The sequence below is a fragment of the Esox lucius genome, chromosome 4, assembly GCF_011004845.1.
Source record: "Esox lucius isolate fEsoLuc1 chromosome 4, fEsoLuc1.pri, whole genome shotgun sequence".
NCBI lineage: Eukaryota > Metazoa > Chordata > Actinopteri > Esociformes > Esocidae > Esox > Esox lucius.
In genome coordinates, this window is record NC_047572.1 from 20,761,637 (window position 1) to 20,783,847 (window position 22,211).

The window sequence follows — 22,211 nt, forward strand, 5'->3', positions numbered from 1 at the left end:
TTCAGCCCTGCCTAAGCCTCCGCAACCAGGCTGGCAAATATGGACTAATACACAGGGAAGGACGGCGGGGCGTGGTTAAAGTCCTCCATGCAGAGTGCAGATTAACACATGGTGTATGTGGAGCAGTGAGGTTTGGGCCAATGTGACAGGCGTAGTTTAAGATGTGGTGGGGGCAAAGAAAAACACCTCAGCGGTGCTTTTAAGAAATATGGGGTTGGCATAGACTTGGTGTAAGCGTGCCTTGTCATACAAACACAGGTCAGGGGGATGGCATCCAAAAAGACGAGCCCCGCAATTTCATGCCAGAGATTACAAATCTAAACGGGCTACTGCCATATCCCTGTGGAAATCCTAGTCATCACCTGATGAAAACTTCTTCAGGTTTTTTGAAAAATTGGGTTGACTCCTCCGCCATCAACCCTGGGCACCCGGGATACCCTCTACGAGAGGGAGGGGGGAGACTGGAATTAAAAGAGGTCATTCAAGAGTCACATCACATCACTAAAACACACAAGAAAACCAGACAGCCATTAATCACCACGGCACCAATATGATGGATGATCCCATTGTTAGTGTTTGGTTAGAATCTCACACCCACGCATCCAAGTATTTGAACGTTCCAATAACGATTAACAAGTGTTAGATCCAGGAACAGTGATTGCGAGAAAAATCAAGAGTCAATCGTACATCCCATTTAAAGAAGGGGTTAATTCAAAAGAGGGAAATCACTATGATTTTAACATCCACTGAAGATTGTAAAGCCACCCCTTTGTCCCAGAGAAGAATAAAGACATTTGGGTACAAAGTTAGTAGTCAAATTTCCCAAGGACGTCTTTGCATCTGCAAGACAGACCAATTGAATGTATCTTTATGTTTTGGGGGCCTCCTCGAACTAACACTTCTTTTTTAGGTTTTTGTCTCCTTAAACTGGTGGGAGAGAATGTTCCAAATCCACTTTTTCCTTGTATTTTTAACCACTTTGAAGGGGGAACGAAAATGAAAGCAATTGGTGTCTTCATTTTTGCACTCCAAACGTCGCTTGGCTTTTTGCTACTAACCTTTCATGTTACTCTTGGGTTTGTCAGTTTGCTTGCCTGTGGGGGTTTGTGCCTGTTGCCCCTGTCCCCCTGAGGATGCGGCCTGCTGGGCTGCTTTCTGCTTCAGCATGGTCCAGTCAAACGTGTAGTCATACTGGTGGTTCAGAGTCCTGGACAAACAGACATTCAGACATGTGGTCACACAGAGCTCCATGTTCCCAAGCACTTCACTCCTCCCAGAAACACTGATGCCACGTTGGGGGCTTCAAAAGAGGCACAACTTAATATAAAACATGGGCCAATATCTGTTTACACCTCCGGCTTTTTGCTCCATGAATAACTTCTAACTCCAAGTAGTCTGTTCCAAACACCTTTTGTTTTCCATTCGCTTTACATGAAATACAATCACCAGATTGCCTTTTCTGCCCTGTGTTTCTTGACAGCGAGTTGAAACAAAATGACATGTGTGACATGGTTTTGGAAGGAACATGACGGGCACCTGAAGAGAATGCGGAACAGCTGACGCAGGTACATGTAGTCCGGCGCCTCCTCAAACCGCAGCCCACGGCAGTAGTTCAGGTACATGGCAAACTCTGCCGGGAAACCCTAGGGAAAACCGGAACAGACGGATTGGTCGATAACGTCCGATGTCCAATAGACAGGCTAACGGACTTTAACACTGACTAAAAACACACAGAGGGCAGGTAGTAAATGGTAAAATGTGACATTACAAAAGTCACTAAAGAGCTGCCGTGGCCGTGGACGGAGTGTGCAGCGTCTCAGTCAGCTACTTAGTTTAATGAGCAATGGCCCACATGCTTTTAGTTTCAAGGCCCTGCATAACAGCCACTATTTAAAGACTGGATTAGATTATCGCCTCCAGGCAACAACCGTCTCTGGTCTTGGATGCAACTAGGCAGCCTTTAGAGCTCTTTCAACCGCCATGTAGCCCCCCCCCCCCTCCCCCCGTCAACTCCAGTAATATTTTGACATCCATAGTAAGCATCTACACTACCGTTAAAAAGTTTGGGGTCACTTTCCATGAAAACATACATGAAATGAGTTTGACTAGGAAATATAGCAAAATTAATAGGAAATAATAATTGACATGGTCAGAAATAATTTTTTATTGAAATAATAGTGTCCTTCAAACTCCATTTGCAGCAATATCAGCCTTGCATACCTTGGGCATTCTAGTTGACAATTTGTTGAGGTAATCTGAAGAGATTTGAGCCCATGCTTCCTGAAGCACCTCCCACAAGTTGGCTTGGCTTGATGGGCACTTACATACCATAAGCTCAAGCTGCTCCCACAAAAGCTCAATAAGTCTGAGGTCCAGGGACTGTGCTGGCCACTCCATTATAGACAGAATACCAGCTGACTGCTTCTTCCCTAAATAGTTCTTGCATAGTATGGAACTGTGCTTTGGGTCATTGTCCTGCTGCAGGAGGAAACTGGCACCAAACAAGTGCCGTCCACAGGGTATGGCATGGTTTTGCAATATGGATAACCTTCCTCCTTCAATATCCTGTTTAACCTGTACAAATCTCTTTACCACCACCAAAGCACAATTTCTGAATAGCCTTCATTTCCCAGAATATGAATAGACTGACACGTTTCAGAAGAACATTTTGTTTCTTGACATGTTCAGCCTGAAATCAAACCCTGAATAGCTGATGATCCAGATAATCCACTAGTTTAGGCCAGTTTTATTGCTTCATTAAATCAGCATAACAGTTTGCAGCTATGCTAACAAATGCAAAAGGGTTTTCTAACATCACAGCCTCTAAAAATTATAAACTTGGATTAGCAAACATGCCATTGGAACACTGAACTGATGGTTGCTGATAATGGACCTCTGTATGCCTTTGTAGATATTTCAATCAAAATCAGTCATTTCAAGCTACAAGTCAAACAATGTCTACTGTATTTCTGATCAATTTGATGTAATTTTAACTTTCAAAAACAAGGAAATCTCTAAGTGACCCCAAACATCTGAACGGTAGGGTACCTTTCGAGCCCAGGGAGTAAAACTAGTGTCCCAAGGTGTCCCAGCATTCATCCATTTACAACCACGCGACAGGTTTCCCAGATAATCTTCAATGGTTTCACTTACCTTACACAACACCTCAACTGGAGTGGACATCTTCTTCTCGCTAATCTTCTCGTACTTCTGTTTCTTTGTGGCAGCCTGTGGAACATGTGGGCGAGAAATGAAAATGTTGTGCACCACAGTTTAACACTACCCATTGCAAACTGTCACCACGCACGAATGGAGGCGCAGACACAAACACATCACTGTGAAACAGCCACGTACGGGAAATACTGGGGCATTTGAGAAAGTTAAGTGTCCTAGCTGTATTCCAATCATGATGAACTATGCATGTGTAGATAGTGCTTTCTAACAGTCCACCGTGGGGCTGAATGGATATACAAACTTGATTCTGAAGGTAGACACCAACATCGAGCTGAGGACTTGAGATTTATTCAATAGAACATGCATGCGGCTGTTCCATGTAGTAACAGTAGGACAGGCCACAGGGCTTTTGTGTTTCCTGTTTAAGCCGTGTCGCTCTAAAGAAAAGGAAGATGTTGCATAATACTGACCAGCACACTTGGCTGCAGCTAGAGATTATATACTAGTTGCTACTAATGGACCTGCCAAGCACCCAGTACAGATGTAACTACATGCAGTTCCAGAGGCTGTAGGGGAACATCTCCAATACTGTATGTACAGGACAGTGACTTAAGCTGAAAGAATAAAATGCTGTCACGATTTGGGTAAATCAGTTACAGATGCAGCTCACTATCAGCACTTGCTTTTTAACCTTTTCACGCGTGAGTTTCAAATATTCTTTACCGACCCCCCAGCGTGAGTTTTTTTGCACGTGACTTCAGTACTCTGCAGCATTTGAACTCACGGCAGCATTTGAACAGTCACCTTGCTAGGTAAGGAACACTACATGCATTGCAAGCTTCTCTCGCTGACTCGAATACTAAGAGCTGCAAAAGTTGGTTGATTTATAACTGTAGCTAGCTAGAAAACGTCAGCTAACCGCTAGCAAAAGTCAGCTGCCCGCTAGCTAACAAATCGTGACCAGTAATTCAGTGCAGTGAAAATGAATAAACTATATAAAATGCATACAATGGGGAACGTAACTTCTAGAAAGTTTTTGCAATGGTTTTGATCGGTAGTAGTCGCTAATATAATTCGTTTTTGTGCATTAGTGTTGGCTGTCTGTTGGTACGTAAGTAACACTTCTTGTCCCGATTTGTATGCTTTCTACCTGGTTAATATCATAGTGTGGTCTTGAAACAATTACAATCAGGAAATAAAGTTATAAACACTGTTTGAGCTAAATGTGAGTAAATAATAGCGCGGTTTTACCAGCCATTGTTACGTTACTTGTAGCTAGGCATGCTAATGGTGCGTTCTAAACATGACGTTCTAATCACACCAGTGTGATCGTACGCTTCAGGGACCACTCTAGATTGATCACACCGGTGTGATCGTACGCGCCAAAGGGTTAAAAGAAATATCTGTTGGGAGAGGCATGGAAGACAAACTGAGAATGTCATGGGAGTCGGAGAGCAATGAACCCCCCCATGTAATGGACTGGGAGCCCTAGAGTACCTGCCTGGCCTACCTTTAGTCCCTGCCAGGGCAGGCTGGTTCTGTTGAAGTACATCAGGACGTATCCTAGCGACTCCATGTCATCTCGGCGACTGAGAAAGAAAGACATTTGCCATTCAGTACGTACATCACAGCAGGATCAACAGTGGAGCATTTTCCATTAGTTACAATGCCCTTTGTAATGGCTGATGTTCAGCACCCCGTGCTTAATCCCAGACCAGTGACACACCATTTCACTGGTAAAAGGCAGGCAGGCTGTGTCTTTGAATAATTCACTTGAATTATGAGTTGCCAAAGGGGCGGAGTGTCTCCCCCTTTGAGGTGTTTCAACAGAAGCCAATATTTATCTGATACTTCACATATTTGGGTTCTGGGGCACGGCTGGATTTTTCATTTCTAAACGGAATGTTTCAGATTAAATGATCGAGCATCAATAAAAGCGCCCTGACAAGGGAGGCACAGTTAAAATCTAGCAGGGAAATGTTCATTATGAAACATAATGCAACCATGTGTTGCCGTAACATACTGATATGTCAAAAGGAACAGGGAAATAAACATAACCAGGTATTGGCTACATAGAGAGTACCAGAATTCTGAGCAGCTCATTCTTTACACCCACTTCTCGTGTCATTGCAAAAGAGACTAGGATTTCTGCAATTCTTCCAGTTGGTATTCACATCAGAAGGAATTCCCCAGGACCACAACAAAACAACTTCCTAGAATTATTAGTTCTTTGAAAAAACCAAAAAAGACGCATAAAAGCTGGTGTCTCCTTATGTAATAAAGGTCAAATATGTCATGGTTAGCAATATTCCAATGAGAAGCGCCCTGCGGCTATTGAACAGGGGAAGAGACTAACATTTGACTTGTTTGGTAGTGTTTGTAAATCCACTTAACTTGTAAAATAATCTGTGCATTCTCAGAAAAGCTTAGACAGCACTGAGATGCCAATACCTTTAGATGGGGTATTATGTATATTTTCCAGTTGTGTGAAGGCTTGCGAACAGGCAATGTTAAAAAGCTATTTTTTTAAAAATACACAGGCATAACTGAAAAATCTTCCCACACAGAAGCAACGCCACCACTCCTGCTTTTTCACAAATACCAAATGAACTGACTGTTGCTTCCTAGCAACAAGGAAATTATAAATTCTACATTAAAATGAATCCACAGGTGAATATTGCAGCTAATAACAACATTGGCAGGTAAATAATATGGTGAAAACAATCATGGCACTGCCATTGCAGATATTCGTCCCTTTTCATAATAAGAGTAACCAAACTTCCTTGGGGTTTAAGGCCAGGTGTTTTTGTAAAAGCACTTTGTGACAACTGCTGTTGTAAAAAAGGGCTTTATAAATACATTTGATTGATTGATTCAGGTCCAAGCATATCATCTATGAAAATAAACAACATTGACCAAAGCAACCATGGGGCTAATGTTCCTCAAGCTCATTATTATAGAATGTTGGCATTTAACGCTGGCAGGAAGCTGACTCGCAGGGGCATGGCATGGAGTAGAATGTTAGAAAATTGGCTAGAAAAATAGCAGATAGTTTGTCAATGGAAAGTGCAACAGTTAGTGGTGGCTATATTCTACAGTGACCAATGAGTGCATTTCGACCATCATGAGAATGAATCCTTACAATGCCACTCTGTATACAAAGCAGGAGCATAGGCTCGGGGCCTTTCTTCAAAAGCAAAACACCTATTCATGGCATTTCCACAAATTACCCAACAGTCACCTGAACAAAATGTAGGGGTCCAGTTCATTCTAATTAAGCTGTGGAAGATACATTAACCCACATATTATGGCCTAGGAGACTAATCACTCATTGTTTAGTATGTACAATAGAGAGTCATATACGGGGAAGGCTGAAATAGATGTCTGCAGTCACTGGTCGGTGGGCTCTTACCTCTGCTCGATACCCAGGTGTGCATTGATGCTGGCATAGCGAGCTGTGCCTGTGAGATTTTTGTCTTCTCTGTAGGGTATGTGCTGTCGTGTCCTGTTGTCCCGGTATTTTTTGGCCAGACCAAAGTCGATGAGGAACAACTGAAATGGGAGGGAGGAGAGAAACATCTGACATTTTAGAGACATCCTGATTCAGGGGAATGAATGATGGACAAAATGGAGCCTGCCGCTGAACGAGACCATGAATCTATCCTCCCAATGTCCTGCTAGGTGCACAATTTGACTAGAAGAGCAGCTATACATAAAGCCCTCAATTCTTCTACATGAAAACAATATTGGCCATGTAATAGAAGGATCAGGAAAACAACCAGGGTCACAACCATAGGCAACCCCACTGCCCATACACAACAGCTGGGTCCAGTCTCCCAGAGAGCCTTGCCCAACAGAACGTTTTTACTGTGACAGCAGAGAACTGTGGCTGCAGTAGTACTGAAATGGATCCACAGATCCGTGCCTTGGCTTGCATGGCCCTACCAGGGACTCACACTTGATTTCCTCGTGTCAAGAAGATTTGCTAGACAAACTGAAATTCTGTTGGGATGCATTTACCTAAAACCACTGGTCAGGAGAAAAGGCAGTTCTGCAACCAACTAATCAGCTTGAACTAACTCTTTTTCGCATTATTCATTAGCTAATTTCCCAGTCTACATTCTGCTTGTGTTCAATAACAATCGCAGACAGAGTGGACATTTTCTAGATCTATAAATACAACATGAAGACCAGTAGCCACCATAAATTGCATATTCCAACGCTGACCATACAAAACGAGAGGGCGCTTCCATAAACCTGTAGAGCGGAAACAGAAAAGCGAAGATGCAATAACAGAGTAAACTCACATATGCAACTAAAAAGGTGCGCAATCTTAATAGTAGCGCTTTTTAGAAAGCAATCATTGACACCATCTGGAGTACACGCAGGCCACATGACCCGAAGCAGAAACAAAAACAAAATAAAACCTTTCCAGACACTGCAGGTTTCCAGCAATTACCTAAATCAACAACATCAATGAAATGATGCCACCCCTGTGTAGACACTATTGACTTGAATTCGTTATCTGGCAATCTAGTTCAGCATGTGGCTAACGCCATCCCGGTCTACGGCGCGTGTTTGATTGATAAATAGGAGCTTGCATGTGTGGAAACTGTAAACATTACGTCAGTGTAGCAAATATACAGTATATCTGCTGAACCACAACAGAACATCATTGAGACCTACTAGTACAAAACAGTAAAAGCAGTAGTAGGTACACTTTTGCTACATGCGCAGCGAAAGGGCCAGATTTTCCGCAAATTAATGGACAATAAATTGCGAACCCTTGGACCATAATGAAAATGTTTTTTAATTTTTTGAAATAGATTTAAATGAAATTGGAGTCTAACAGATTAAAGAGGGGCCTGTACAGAGTAGATTCTTAATCCTTGACCAGGTAAATCTAAAGAGAAAATAGTGTAGTACTTTCTTGTTCAATAAAGCCTGAGGGAAAAGTTACATGGAAGAAAAGAATGGACCTAATTTAATGCCAAAACAAGCGTAGCTTGCAAAGTTTTATTTTTAATAGCTCTCATCCCAGAAAAGGTTGGAGGCCCTGTGGACTACATATTAATGCCCAGTATGCTTTCAGGTTGCTGTTAACATCCATAATTGTTGTGGTTAATTGTCAGCCCTAGAGAATTAAAACTACCTTAATTTAATTGTCGAGTGCGAAGCGGTTGGGATGAGGATTAGCACCTCTAAATCTGAGGCCATGGTTCTCAGCAGGAAACCGATGGAGTGCCTCCTCCGGGTAGGGAATGAGGCGTTACTTGAACTCCTTTACATGGGGTATCTCGGGGTCTTGTTTGCGAGTGAGGGGACAATGGAGCGGGAGATTGGCCGGAGAATCGGAGCAGCGGGGGCGGTATTGCATTCGCTTTACCGCACCGTTGTGACGAAAAGAGAGCTGAGCCGGGAAGGCAAAGCTCTCGATATACCGGTCAATTTTCCTTCCTACCCTCACCTATGGTCATGAAGGCTGGGTCATGACCAAAAGAACAAGATCGCGAGAACAAGCGGCTGAAATGGGTTCTCTCAGAAGGGTGGCTGGCTTCTCCCTTAGGGATAGAGTGAGAAGCTCAGCCATCCGTGAGGAACTCGGGGCAGAGCCGCTGCTCCTTTGCATCGAAAGGAGCCAGCTGAGGTGGTTCGGGCATCTGGTAAGGAAGCCCCCAGGACGTCTCCCTAGGGAGGTATTCCAGGCACGTCCAGTTGGGAGGAGACCTCGGGGTAGGATCACATTTGCTCCTAAAAAATGCCAGCACAAAGGCCCGGCAAGAGATCAGAACATTCACTGACTTCACACCTAGGTCTCAATCTTGAAGAAATGTGAAGCAAGTATGAGTTTGTCAATATGAAAAATATATGTTATGCTATCCCAGGAGCGATACACAATGGACACAGACAAATGTATTGCCAAAATGCAGTTTCGTTTGAACAATGAGCAAAAATTGCGTCGGGTAATTGTAGCTTATTGTGTGTGAATTGGCTGTGAATGCTGAGTGATTTCCTCCTGACAAAAGATTCTACTGCTTTTGCACATCTATAAACATGTTTTGCACATGTTTCTACTGTTTAGTCCAACAATATTACCCACCTTTCCTCTCTAATTCCATAGTACCTAAAATGTATTTGCAACGACACACATTCGGACAAAGGAAGTTAAAGGGGCCATGCGTCCTTAAAGCCCATGCTGAATCGGTCTCTCTCCAAGGCACATGTTGCTATATCTGTAATATTGTGGAAGGATTAACATTGCACCACACCACGCCTTGGCTGATCACTCTGCTAAAAAAAAAAAATTGGCAGCTCCTCTCATCAATTTGATCTAGCAAATTGATCAACTATCTTAATTATTTTTTGACAAACTTCAAATTTAGCCTGTTTCATACAGTTGCACATTGTGGCTAAAGAACTACGGAAATGCATTTAAAACCATTTCCCAAGGTGTTTAAAAAATAAATCCTTGTGCACTTGCTTGCGCAACCCATTACAGCCGAGGCCTTTTGACTGTTCCAGCAGAAAGGTGGGGCAGAGGCAGTTATACAGAGACAGAAAGTACACAGACTCATGCTTGACAACTAGGCCGCAATAGGTTATCAACATTCACCAGGTAAAATTTCTGTGGGTCTTAGCCACGCAAATTAAAAAAGCATGTTGGTCACGTGATCACCCTTCTGAAGTCTCTATCCAGCTGGAAAGTCCCACCTTGCAAACAAATTACTGGGTTAGAAGACTGAGTCACCAAGTCTAGCCGTTTCAAATAGAGCAGCGCAACCCTCCCCTAAGGACCTGCTGAACACCTGAACCTCAGTAGCTCTGATGGTTAAGTATCCGACAGGCCAATTTCTTTCGACATAGGCTAAACGTGGGTTCCAGGTCTTACATTCTGAGTTACTAGAATGTACTATGAACAGATTCAAAGCCATCTAATTTAACATACCAGTACCTTGCAACCATGTTATCCATTTAAAAAGCAATTAAATTGCCTTGATATGCCCAACCTAACAAATCAGCCTACAAAACAAAGCAGGTAAGACCCTACTGTGTAGCAATTAGCTCAAAATTGTTAACTACCAAGAAGCTTAAAGACCTACCTGACAGAAACAATGGTAATTTCAGTAAATTAAGTTGCCAGTTATTTAGCAATGTAATCACATAAATGCTACAGAAACAAATAACTTTCAAGAGAACGTTGGTTAACTTGAATGAATAGATCTCTACCCACAAAAAGAGTTGAAGTATTTCCTTTTCTCCCAGATCTCCCAGAATTCACCTAATTGTTTCCACAAAAGAAAATAAATTGAAAACGAGGAAAACCCCAAAACTGAATCATGGCAAAAAAAAGGGAACTGTGCAAAAACTAAAAATACAAAACAAGGGCCACATGTAGCAGAAAACTGGACATTTGATGTTTTTATGATATTACATACCGTAGATGACTGAATCCCCAAACTCCCCAAAACCCAATTTTTTGTTGAGAAACATTATTATTAAATTGTTGCCCTATTTGCCAGCGCAGTCTTTCACAGAGAGGTGAACCCTCTGTAAATCTTTACTTCTGAAAGACTCATCCTCTCTGGGATGCTCTTTGATGACACCCAATCATGTTACTGACCTGTTGCCAATTAACCTAATTAGTTGTGAGATGTTCCACCAGACTTATTTTGCATTACACAACTTTTCCAGTCTTTTGTTGTCCCGGTCCTCTCTTTTTTTAAATGTGTTGCTGGCATCAAATTCAAAGTGGGCATATATTTTTGAAGGAACAATGACATCACTCAGATTCAACATTTGATATGTTGTCTTAGGACTATTTTCTATTGAATATAGGGTTTAAATGATTTGTACATCACTGCATTCTGTTTGTCTTCACATTTTACAAAGCGTCCCAACTGTATTAGAAACAAGGTTGTCGGTTTCATCAGGAGCAAAATGAGAAATACGAAAGTATTTGGTAGCCTATGCAAAGCCATAGCAGTTATTAGTCCAATATGTTTATATTTAATAAGACTAAAAGGTGGAGACTTTTTTTTTCTCAATTCCCCCATCTCTGATTAGACAAAGCGGCACTAGGTACGATCTTTCCAGTAAAACATTACAGCATTTTGCAATTACTCACCGATCAGAAAGCGGTTCCGCCCTAATGCCCGATAGAGAATAAAGTTTGAATAATGAGAAATAGACAACCTTTTTTACTGAAATAAATCCTACCTAGTGCAGCTTTAAAGAATAACCTACTTTTCTTGCACAGTGAAAAACTAAAATGGAACAATTTTGAAGTAGCTGCAAGTCTGTTAATATGTGAGCACACATAACCTAACCACACCCGTATGCCATGCACTGTGCCTTTCCCCTCATTCTGGCTTATCAAGGCCCTGCATTTCCAAACACTTTTTTCCTGCTTATTGTACATCTGGCTTCAGGCCAACAGTTGGCCAGCCAGGCTGTGATGTCAGCAGCACTGTCTCTGGCAACAGGCAGGCAGTTGGTTCAGAAAAACTCAATGGCTGCCACATTGCCAGTTGCTCTCCAACCAAGGAGTATCACCACAGCACGGTTTTTAAAGCCACATGGCCCAATTTTTCCTGCCCTGTAATGCCAGTGTTCAAGTCATGAATACCAAGCAGCTACAGCACTGCTGAGCAAACAGTACAAAATTGCCCTGTGATCTCACCTCAATTTTTACCAACATGGTCACGTCAAATGGACATGGCACTCAGAAGATAGTGACTGACATGTTGACACATCCTAAAACCCAGGAGACAATTTGTGAAAGCAAAAGATTAAAAAACTCAACTTGAGGAACAGCTCTGGAGAAAGAAAAAGCACCCAAAATATGAATTGGCCTAGTTAGCGGTTTGACAACATTCGAGAAGCTCAATTAATTAATTTAAAAACTCCAACCCAAGAGAATTCAACAGCATCTTCCCCTACTGGTTACAATGTCCTTCCTCCACCTAAACACAAATCCATGCCTGCAATCTGGATTAGGTGTTAATCTCTAGATCGGTTTAGCATGTGTGTCTGGTTTAATGCCAATACAGAGTTCGTAAATTGACCAAATTCATGAAATGAAAGTAGCTCTGTTTCTGAATGGGTGAAAGAAAAAGAAAACAATTTGGGGGAGCATTGAGGCGGTTGTAGTTTCAGACCTGGTTTAATCCTGAGAAAGATGGGTCCTGAGAAGAACTAACAGCCAAGCTTCTTTTCCTCTTCCCCACTGGAGATTCTAAACACTGAACAAACAATAGAGGGTGCAGTGCATCAAACAGTATTGCTGACAACCCCACAAGGCCAGCGCAGACAGGCAACACCAAGGCTCAGAAAAAGAACGGGAGTAGAGGGAGGAGAAGGGAGGGGAAGAGAAAGCCCAAGGCCATCCTTCGTCCACCAGCAAGCATATGAGCTAAAATCAGAGTCTGACTATGGGAGGACTTCCTAGGAGTCCGTCTGGGCTTAGATGCAAGCCAGTGTTTAGACTAGGCAGATAGGGCGGGGGGGGGGGGGTTGGGTCCTGCAGGATATGCAGTCCACAGTGCCATAGTTTCAGTTACAGAGGCAGAACTGAAGACAATATAACTGCCAAAACCCTGTTTTGTTTTGTTAACATACATATTTTCAAGCCTGTTTCTCTTTTTTGACTTTGCAGTGGCTTTTTGATATTGCAGCATTTAACGCTAGCAGTGCCACTCAGTAGAAGTGATTTTTACAATAATCATTCTACAAGAATGGAGCAACCGTCTGCCTAAGTGCAGAACACAAAATGTTGTTGACTTATTGGCACAACTAGGGTTAAAGAGAAGGCAAATAATTAGGGCGATTCCCTAAAATGGGCACTAATTTATTGTGAAAAAGTAGTTTTTAAACACAGCCACCCAACTCAAACTACCCCACCACTTCCTTGAAAAATCTGAGAAAGGTATGGGTCAAATACATGTCATTTTGTTTTTATCCTGATGGCTTTAAAACGGTGGACACCTTCAGTAAGGAAGAGGGTAGAATACTTTGGCAAACTTTGGAAAAGCCCAATCTGGCAATGAGCAGCTCTACAGCCCAAAACAGAGAGAAAAGGCATGCAATACAAGAAAGAAGCATGAATTAATCTGCATTGAGTCATCAATACATACAGTAGATTTAGTATAGCTGCGAGAGACGCATGACAGGAAAGCCTTTGTAATAGTGGCTCTTGCTTAAAGGGTATATATAGAGCAGCCCAGGACAAAGCAACAAAACAAGCAATTAGGCTAGTTTACAATGATGCCAAGCTGAGTATCACTCTCCAAAACAGGGAAAGGCTGTTGCTTGGTGCAGTGTACACATGCAATGTATTTGGCAGGGAAGGGGTTTTACGATTAAACTAGTGCTAACACTATGTTAGCAAAATGTGAAGACGTATTTTCACCAATGGAGCCATGTCCAAATAGACATTTTATCAACACACTTCCTGAATTAAAGGCGACCACCATTTGGTGCATAAGCTAAGGGATAGATAAGCACCATTGTAAAAGAGCAGGTTGAAAGCAGAAGGCAGAGTGAGTTCAAGAGAAAGGCAGTTGATTTCAACATCAAGAGGATAGAGTGGGGTTCGCAAAAGCTACTGCTATGCCAGTCTTCCCGTCCATTGAGTTCAGTGCACACCACGGGCAAGACTTCAGACATGGATGTTGGAGCTTGCCGTCAACAAGGATTGTATGTGCACCATTTACAATGTTGGTGGAGTTTAGTAAAAAACAAAGTGACAATTTCATGTGTATGTAAAAAAAGAAGCTTGAGGCTGGCATTCACACAGACACACAATGGTAAACACGTATTCCAAACAGCACTGCCAAAAATGGTAATACAGGCTTCAATGCTCGAATACCCAAAAGGTACTGCGTTTTTTTTGTAGTTTTTTTTTTTTTAGACTAGTCTGACACTGATGAGTTCATATCACGCAATGCTAACGACCGCCACAGCTCATGTGGTCAGGTTTGTGTTAAAACACGCATCATGCTTTAACTTTGCCAAATGTTGCCTGTCTGCAAGGCTCAAAATAGTGAGTTATTTTAAAACAAAATACAAATCAGGCAACTTGAGATACAGTATTTTTTATGAAAAAAGAATCACACAAAACGCCGTTAAATTATTTTCTGCAAGGGGAAAGAATAAATGGATTACACATCATGCAGAAACTTTCTGTAGTCCTACAAGAGCTGCCTAAGATCTTACAAACCTACAACAAGTGTTTAGTCTAAGAAACCAAAGAGGGCCTGTATTACCTGATCATATAAATACCTAAATATGATATTTATTTTAAACAATTCCAACCACTTAACAAGTGGACTAAACCAACCACAAACAATTAGCCTTGAAAATGTCCATTACCAGGACATGTAGCCTATACAAAGAAAAGAATCACAAGATTTGCCTCATTGAGGATTAGATAATCAATATTTTCCACAAAACAATAATTGAAAACAACCAACAATGATAAAAAAAAAGAAAAAAGGTAATATCAACAAGCATAATTTCATATCAAAGGGTATAAAACAATAAATGGGTAAAGAGATTCAGCTCGCTTACTGCATCTTACGAGGGTATAAATGCTGAAAGCTTACCTTGTTACAGTGACGGCCAATTCCCATTAAAAAGTTGTCTGGCTTGATATCTCTGTGAATGAAGTTCTTTGTATGCACATATTCGATTCTGCTGATCATCTGTGGGGTGAAAATTATCCATTAACATAAGACCTGGAAAATAATCACAGTCGTCTGGCAATTCCATTTCATGATAAATGTACAACACTTCCTTTAGCAACTAGTGGTGATCGTCAAAAAGAAAGAAGACCAGACTAAATTTAGTCAAAGAAGCTGTGCACTATAAAGAACGTGAATAATCCAAAGTCTTACCTGGTCCGCAAGCATTAGTACAGTTTTCATCGTGAACCTGCGCGAACAGAAATTGAAAAGGTCTTCCAGACTGGGTCCCAGAAGGTCCATCACTAGGACATTGTAGTCCTTTTCTTGGCCATACCACCTGCAAGATTACAAGCCATGTAAACATTCATACTAAACCATAATACATGGTATGACAATGTTCTTAGGTAAAACTTTGTAAATACATAACACAAGAACAAATTTCAATAGCAGAGGAAAAAACGTGAAATATAGCTCCACAACATTGTTCCAGAAACATGGCTTGATTCAAAAATGACCACAATTCGATGGTCAAAAAGCATGGAGCCAGCAATACCTCAACAAAACCACTGGACTCTTTACAAGGGTAGGCCTCATCTATCATTAACAAAGCAATTTCATTTTTCAGGTCGGCCCAGACCTAGTTAAAGAGTCATAGTGTTTAATCCTCATAGCTCTGCAATTAGAGGTCAGAGGCACTTCCAACACCTCCCCGGGGCACTGCCAGGCCAGCAGTCGCCAGGCAACCATCTTGTCTAACATTCAGCCAAACAAAGAGGTATTGTAGGGGAACGACATACTGCAAGAGTCCACACTGCCATTTTGTAGCTCTGACAGATCTTGATTACAGAATTAGCTTTGGGTGTTGTTGGTCAACAACACTATTTCACAAGACTGCCAATGACTGCAGCAAAGCAAATGTACATTGAACAAACCAAATAGTTCCAAAATCTCAAGCACACATGTAACTGCAAACAAACGATGGCCAAAGTATTGTGGTAGAATGCAGAAGACCGATAAAAAGACTGGTTTCAGCCAATCTTCAAAAAACAAAACAGGAAAAACTACAAATTATAAACCATGTGAGGTGGTAGCTTTAATCAACTACATACATGGTGCTGTCATTTGTAATTTATTCTCAATTGCTTTAAACACAGGCTTTTGTTATCACAATGACCTGTCTGCATAAAAATAGTGTCTGTGCACTGTTGATCAATGACCACTCATCAGCATTCATGCACAAAAGCTGCATGCATATCCAGAATTGTGACCACAAAACAAGATTTATTGAGCATTGGGGGGGAGATCAACTGATACAATTTTTTATTTATTTAAATTTTGGCACAATAAATATAGCAATATATTGTTCTGTGTGTTTATGTTTTGAACCAGATCGCAAAAAACATCAAGTAGAACAAGTAGGCCCCCATTCATTCACCTTTGTAGGTTTACACTCTTTGCTTCTCTCAACAAGCTTCCCAAGGTTGTCGCCTGGAATGCATTTCAATTAACAGGCATGCCTTGTTAAAAGCTTATTTGGAATTATTGTGGAATTTATTTCCTTCTTAAAGCGTTTAAACCAATCACCAGTGGTGTAACAATGTAGGGTTGGTATACAGAAGACCAACATAATGCATGTACAGTACTAGTCTATATTATAGCAGGAACAACTCAAATTAGCAAAGAGAAACAACTTTCAATACTTGAAGAAAAGGTTAGCCAATAAGGAAGACTTCAAGAGAGTTGGTTTCTTACATTCACATTTAAGTTAATCAGCAGCCGCTTCTACCCAAAACGACTTGGAGTAAGATCATACATTTCTAGGTGAAACAACCACCCAGTTTAAGGGCATTATAATAAATCAATTGGATCTCTGTAAAGGTCAGCGCTGGATAGAAGACTATACAAATAATAAATAATTTTAAAAAAACCAAGCGCTATGATGAAAGCAGCTCTCATGAGGACCACCACAAGAGCTACCTCCGCTGCAGAGAACAAGTTCATTAAATTTACCAGCATCAGAAATAAGCACAAATAAATACTTCCAAGTTTAACTCACATCAACTGTTCAGAGAAGACAGCATGAATCAGGCCTTCATGGGCAAATTGCTGCAAAGAAATCATTACTGATGGACACAAATAAGAAAACGTGCATGCGCCAATACGCACACGAAGTGGAATTCTGTTCTTTGCTCGAGTCCAAAACAGAGAGTTTTGGTACCAACCACTGCATCTTTGAGACACAGCGTGGGTGCGCTGTTCCCACCATGAAGTCCAGAGGAGGCATGTTTGTGTGGGGCTGCTTTGTTGGCAATATTTAGAATTCAAGGCACACATACCAGCAAAGGGAAGCTACTTTGAAGAAACTTCAATATTAAGGCATTTGGATATGTCTGACATGTTTTTGGTTTGGTTACAACAAGTCTGTTACAACATTATTTTGATGTCTTCACTATTATTCTACAATGTGGAACATGCAAAAGAATAAATACCTACTCATTCAAGGGTATGTCCAAACTTGACTGGTATTGTATATGTATACATGCTTTTGGCAGAATATTTTCTTTGGAAGTATAATTTCTGTTTAGCATGGTGTACTAGAAGCAGCAGGCCTACAGTGCAATATTGTACTGCAATCATAAAACGTAAAGAACCGTAATAACTACCCTTTTGGCACAAACAGTGGATATAAAAAGTCTATACAACCCTGTTAAAATGCCAGGTTCTTATAATGTAAAAGAATGTCATGTAAATCATGTCAGAACTTTTTACAAATTAAATGTGAACAATTCAATTGAAATACAAACAATAACCTGGTTGCATAAGTGTGCACACCCCTAAACTATTACTTTGTTGAAGCACCTTTTGATTTTATTACAGCACTCCCTCTTTTTGGGTAGGAGTCCATTAGCATGGCACATTTTGACATGGCAATATTTGCCCACTCTTCTTTGCAAAAGCGCTCCAAATCTGTCAGATTGCGAGGACATCTCCTGTGCACAGCCCTCTTCAGATCACCCCACAGATGTTCAATTGGATTCAGGTCTGGGCTCTGGCTGGGCCATTCCAAAATGTTAACCTTTTCTGGTGAAGCCATGCTTTAGTGAATTTGGGTCGTTGTCGTGCTGAAATGTGAACTTCCTCTTCAGCTTTCCAACAGACGCCTGAAGGGTCTGTGCCAAAATTGCCTGGTATTTGGAACTCCACCCGGACTAAAGGCCCCTGTTCCAGCCGAAGAATAACATTCCCAAAGCATGAAGCTGCCACCACCACGCTTCACTGTGGGTATGGTGTTCTTTGGGTAATGTCCAGTATTGTTTTAGCGCTAAACATACCTATTGGAACAATTAACAAAAAGGTTAAACTTTGGTTTCATCAGACCATAGCACATTTCCCCACGTGCTTTTGGGAGACTTGATGTTTGTTTTTCAAACTTCAGCCGGTCTTGGATGTTTTTCTTTGTAAGAAAAGGCTTCCATCTTGCCACCCTAACCCGTAGCCCATTCATATGAAGAATACGGGAGATTGTTGTCACATGTAGAACACAGCCAGTATTTGCCAAAAATTCCTGCAGTTCCTTTAATGTTGCTGTAGGCTTCTTGGAAGCCTCCCTGACCAGTTCTCGTCTTTTCATAAATTTTGGGTGGACGTCCAGTTCTTGGTAATGTCTGTTGTGCCATATTTTCTCCACTAGATAATGACTATCTTCACAGTGTTCCATGGTATATCTAATGCTTTGGAAATTCTTGTGTACCCTTCTCCTGAATGATATCTTTCAACAAAGATATCCCTCTGATGCCCTGGAAGCTCTCTGCGGACCATAGCTTTTGCTCTGAGATGCAACTAAGAAAATGTCAGGAAAATCTTACTAGAACAGCTGAACTTAATCAGAGTCACTTTAAATGATGGCAGGTGTGTAATGACTTCTATTTAACACGAGTTTGAATGTGATTGGTTAATTCTAAACAGCCACATCCCCAGTTATAAGAGTGTGTGAACACTTACGCAACCAGGTTATTGTAAGGTTTTTATTTTTCATTTTCCCCCCTCGTAGATTTCGGTTTGTTTTTCACATAAGTCACATTAAAAGTGGAAAAGGTTCTGACATGATTTCTCTCATTCTTTTACATCACAAAAACCTGCCATTTTAACAGGTGTGTGTAGACTATCCACTGAACATTGCGTTTATCAAGAAGTCCTCTGCAATTCTGCATATTATCCAAATACATTTTTAAATACAGTTCAGCAATATATTAAGGACAGATTTGCCAAGTGTACAACTAGATTTTTTTTATTTATTTTTTTACATATATGGACTCATTTCAGTGGACACTAACACTGCAATTCCTTAAATGTAATGGGGTGAAGATACCTAGGAATTTTTGTGATACTGCCGATAAAAAGGGGTACTAAGCTGACAAACTTAATACAGCTCTATTAATAGTATGCAATCAAATTCTGTAACATCCTCCATATTTTATAGCTGGACCTGGATTTCAAAGAAGTTTCGTGATATTGGATGTTTTCCACTGGGGCGCTACCTTTATTGACTTGAGTTAAAAATGCAGGAGAAAACTAAAGATTATCCGTGAATATTACATTTCCGATCAGAGTTTCTCAGGATCTTTAAACTTTCGACCCAAAAGCAAGACTACGGAGGCCAATGATGGTTTAAATGTCTCAGGGCACTAGAGTGGGACAATATCACTCATAAATGCAACCAACAATAAAATAAAAATATTAGCACAGTGTTGGGGGAAAAGATTCTAACAGCTGCTCTGCTGTTTCATGCTACCATGCACAAATGACACTGTCCCAGCTGCATTCGCATTAACTCAAAATATTCTGGGATAGACAGAAAACATCCCACAAGAACAGGACCAGATAAGCTATTTAAGGATAATTACACTGGATACATTGCCCCCCCCCCCCCCCCCCCCCAGAACACCAAATAACTTCTCATTCTAATGTGATAGAATCATTCAGAGTATTAGTAATACATAGAGAACAATACAAGAAAAAAATATCCTAACTGAGTAAAATCCATCATACCGCAATGTTTGCAATATCATGATGACTTGGCATTCTGCATAACAGACTATAATAGCAAACACCACAACATTTTAATTCACCTCTAAAGGTGAATTCGTTTTCCCCTCTAAAGAATAAACCGGGGGAAAAGTGTTAAAGTGACCCCGAAAACAATCACAAAAACTTCAGTTCAGCAGCAGAAAAAAGCATGCTGTTTATAGCTGCAGTCACATGTTCCATTTTCACAGGGATTGAGTGCTCGACCTGGAGGGGTGTTTCAAGGTGTGAACTATTATATAGTCACAGTGCAAGATGAAAAACACTGGTCTAGGCTACATTTCAGATCATAATATATTACCATCCAAGCACAATAAAGAATCCACAGATTGAACACGACATTAACCACAGACTAAAACATTACAGGAAACTACAGGCCCTTTGCAAGACATTCATTTCCTCTTTAACAGACAGACACCATTGTAAAACCCCAGCTTACTCAATGAAAAATGCGACTAAGAGAACAAATTAAGGAAATCAAAATACACATTATCCGAAATGTCTGGCATTTTAAGAGAGCAGAGCTTCAAAACCTTATAGGAACCAAGGGAGAGAGCTAAATACTTCTGTTTGTTGAATACAGCATGTGCACCTTTTCAATTGCTACAGGCAACATGAGTGTAGGTGCTTGTTCAACAGGTTATTCATGTTTTGACAAAGTCCCATGAGTTACTTTAATCATCATGCAAGATCCTTGAGTAACAACCTTCCCAAAGACAAAACAAAAATGTACAGCACTATACAGCCCGTCGACCATTCAATGGCCATTAAAACCTGAAATTGCCTTTAAAGTTCAGAAGAATTACAAGTAAACCAGGTCAGGAAAACCCCAGTCTCTACTAGAAAGACTGCTGATTACCAGTCATGAAAATTGACAACCTCGACCGCCCGCCAGCAGTAAAGGGATGGGCATATCCATGACTGGACATCCAAACACAATGGGTCTTACCTGTTGGCAAGTTCTAGAGTTCAAGCCTTGCAACACGTGCGTAATCTATGTATACCAACACTCATCAATCTAACTCAATATAACGAGATATTGGCACTAGCTCAGTGTGAAGGTAACAAAGGGATTATCCTAATCTCAATCACAGCCTCAAGAGGGGCTAAGCCTTAACATGATGGATAAGGGAAAATCATTCAACTTGTTAAATGGCAACTACTAAATCTCTATTCACAAAAAAACATGCGTTCTATAACAAGAAAGTTGACAGATTATAATCACCTTAGCCCTTACTAGCTTTGACCTTCCGGGCAATAGGCTTAAATAGCATTGACAGAACACTACAACACCTGATTGAAACTGTTCACAACCTCTTCAGCCACATAGGTAAATGGGTTAACAGGAAGTCCAGCAGTTAGTTTTGGGCCAGGTTGCTGGGTTGAATCCCAGAGGATCCACGGTGGAAAATATCACAAACCGTGGCCTCAGTCAAGGTACCCAATTGCTCCTAGGTGGCTGCCAGTTGAAGTTAATTGTTTTTTCTTAAAATGTTACTCATATTACTGAACAAGCAAAATGTGTGTTTCCTTAGTAGCACATAACGATTATAGAAATGTATGCCATATGTACACACAACTTGTGTTATAGAATATCAGATATACTCCAATTTGATTGTTTTCACACTTTTCAAATTGACAATTTGTACAAAATGTGTTGACCAAACTATCCCCAGAAACTGCTGCACCCTTTGAACTCAATTATTACTTAAAAAACATTAACTTTGGATGGGACGGATCTGGTCTTATATGCATAAATAATGATGTAAGGGAAGAATGGCTACGACAGAATGTCATAATAGACACCACATTGGATAAATGACTGATTATGCTTATAGATAAAGTCAAATAGGCCTGAAATTACAATCACTCCTCCAAAAGAGCATTCAATTGTTTCACAAGATAAACCCCTCAAATCATGGTCTCGTTGGTCCTGGTTCTGTTTAGAATCACAACGTTAAAAGTATGCACATTCAGTGTATAGTCTTGTCTCAACATAACTCGAAGGCAAGTTAACTAAGCCATTACCCACGTCCAACTCATCATATGCCCATGTAACCAATAAAACCTCACATCAAGGGTTTGGCAATATATAGTATGTATAATTTGAGTTGAAGTCACCTTGAAATACAAAACCACTAGAGCCAGAGAGCTGTTTTCGCTAGTGCTGAGCCGCCATTTTCTAACATGGAAGGAAGACATGTTGGAACAAACACAACAAAAGAGCGGCGGCCATTTCCAACCACCGATTTGTTCGTGGCCTGATTT

General features: G+C 40.9%; 1 protein-coding gene across 8 annotated transcripts in view; it reads right to left on the minus strand.

Annotated features, from left to right (window-relative positions):
* The window catches only part of csnk1a1 (casein kinase 1, alpha 1), a 28,075-nt gene that overhangs the window by 4,374 nt on the left and 1,490 nt on the right, over positions 1-22,211 (minus strand). The window contains exons 3-11 of one of the 8 annotated variants that reach the window (XR_002196698.3): positions 15,069-15,195; positions 14,778-14,876; positions 12,333-12,416; positions 6,587-6,726; positions 4,685-4,763; positions 3,154-3,228; positions 1,537-1,643; positions 1,095-1,207; positions 363-440 (exon numbers count right to left, since the gene is read on the minus strand). Coding sequence is in view for 3 of the 8 variants with exons in the window: in XM_010899185.4 (XP_010897487.1) it covers positions 1,054-1,207; positions 1,537-1,643; positions 3,154-3,228; positions 4,685-4,763; positions 6,587-6,726; positions 12,333-12,416; positions 14,778-14,876; positions 15,069-15,195 (865 nt within the window). In the remaining 5 variants the exon portion in view is untranslated. Of the gene's footprint in view, positions 1-362; positions 462-1,053; positions 1,208-1,536; positions 1,644-3,153; positions 3,229-4,684; positions 4,764-6,586; positions 6,727-12,332; positions 12,417-14,777; positions 14,877-15,068; positions 15,196-22,211 lie in introns of those variants that run through there. The other 7 variants (XR_002196697.3, XR_002196696.3, XR_002196695.3 and 4 more) reach the window with 7 other exon arrangements.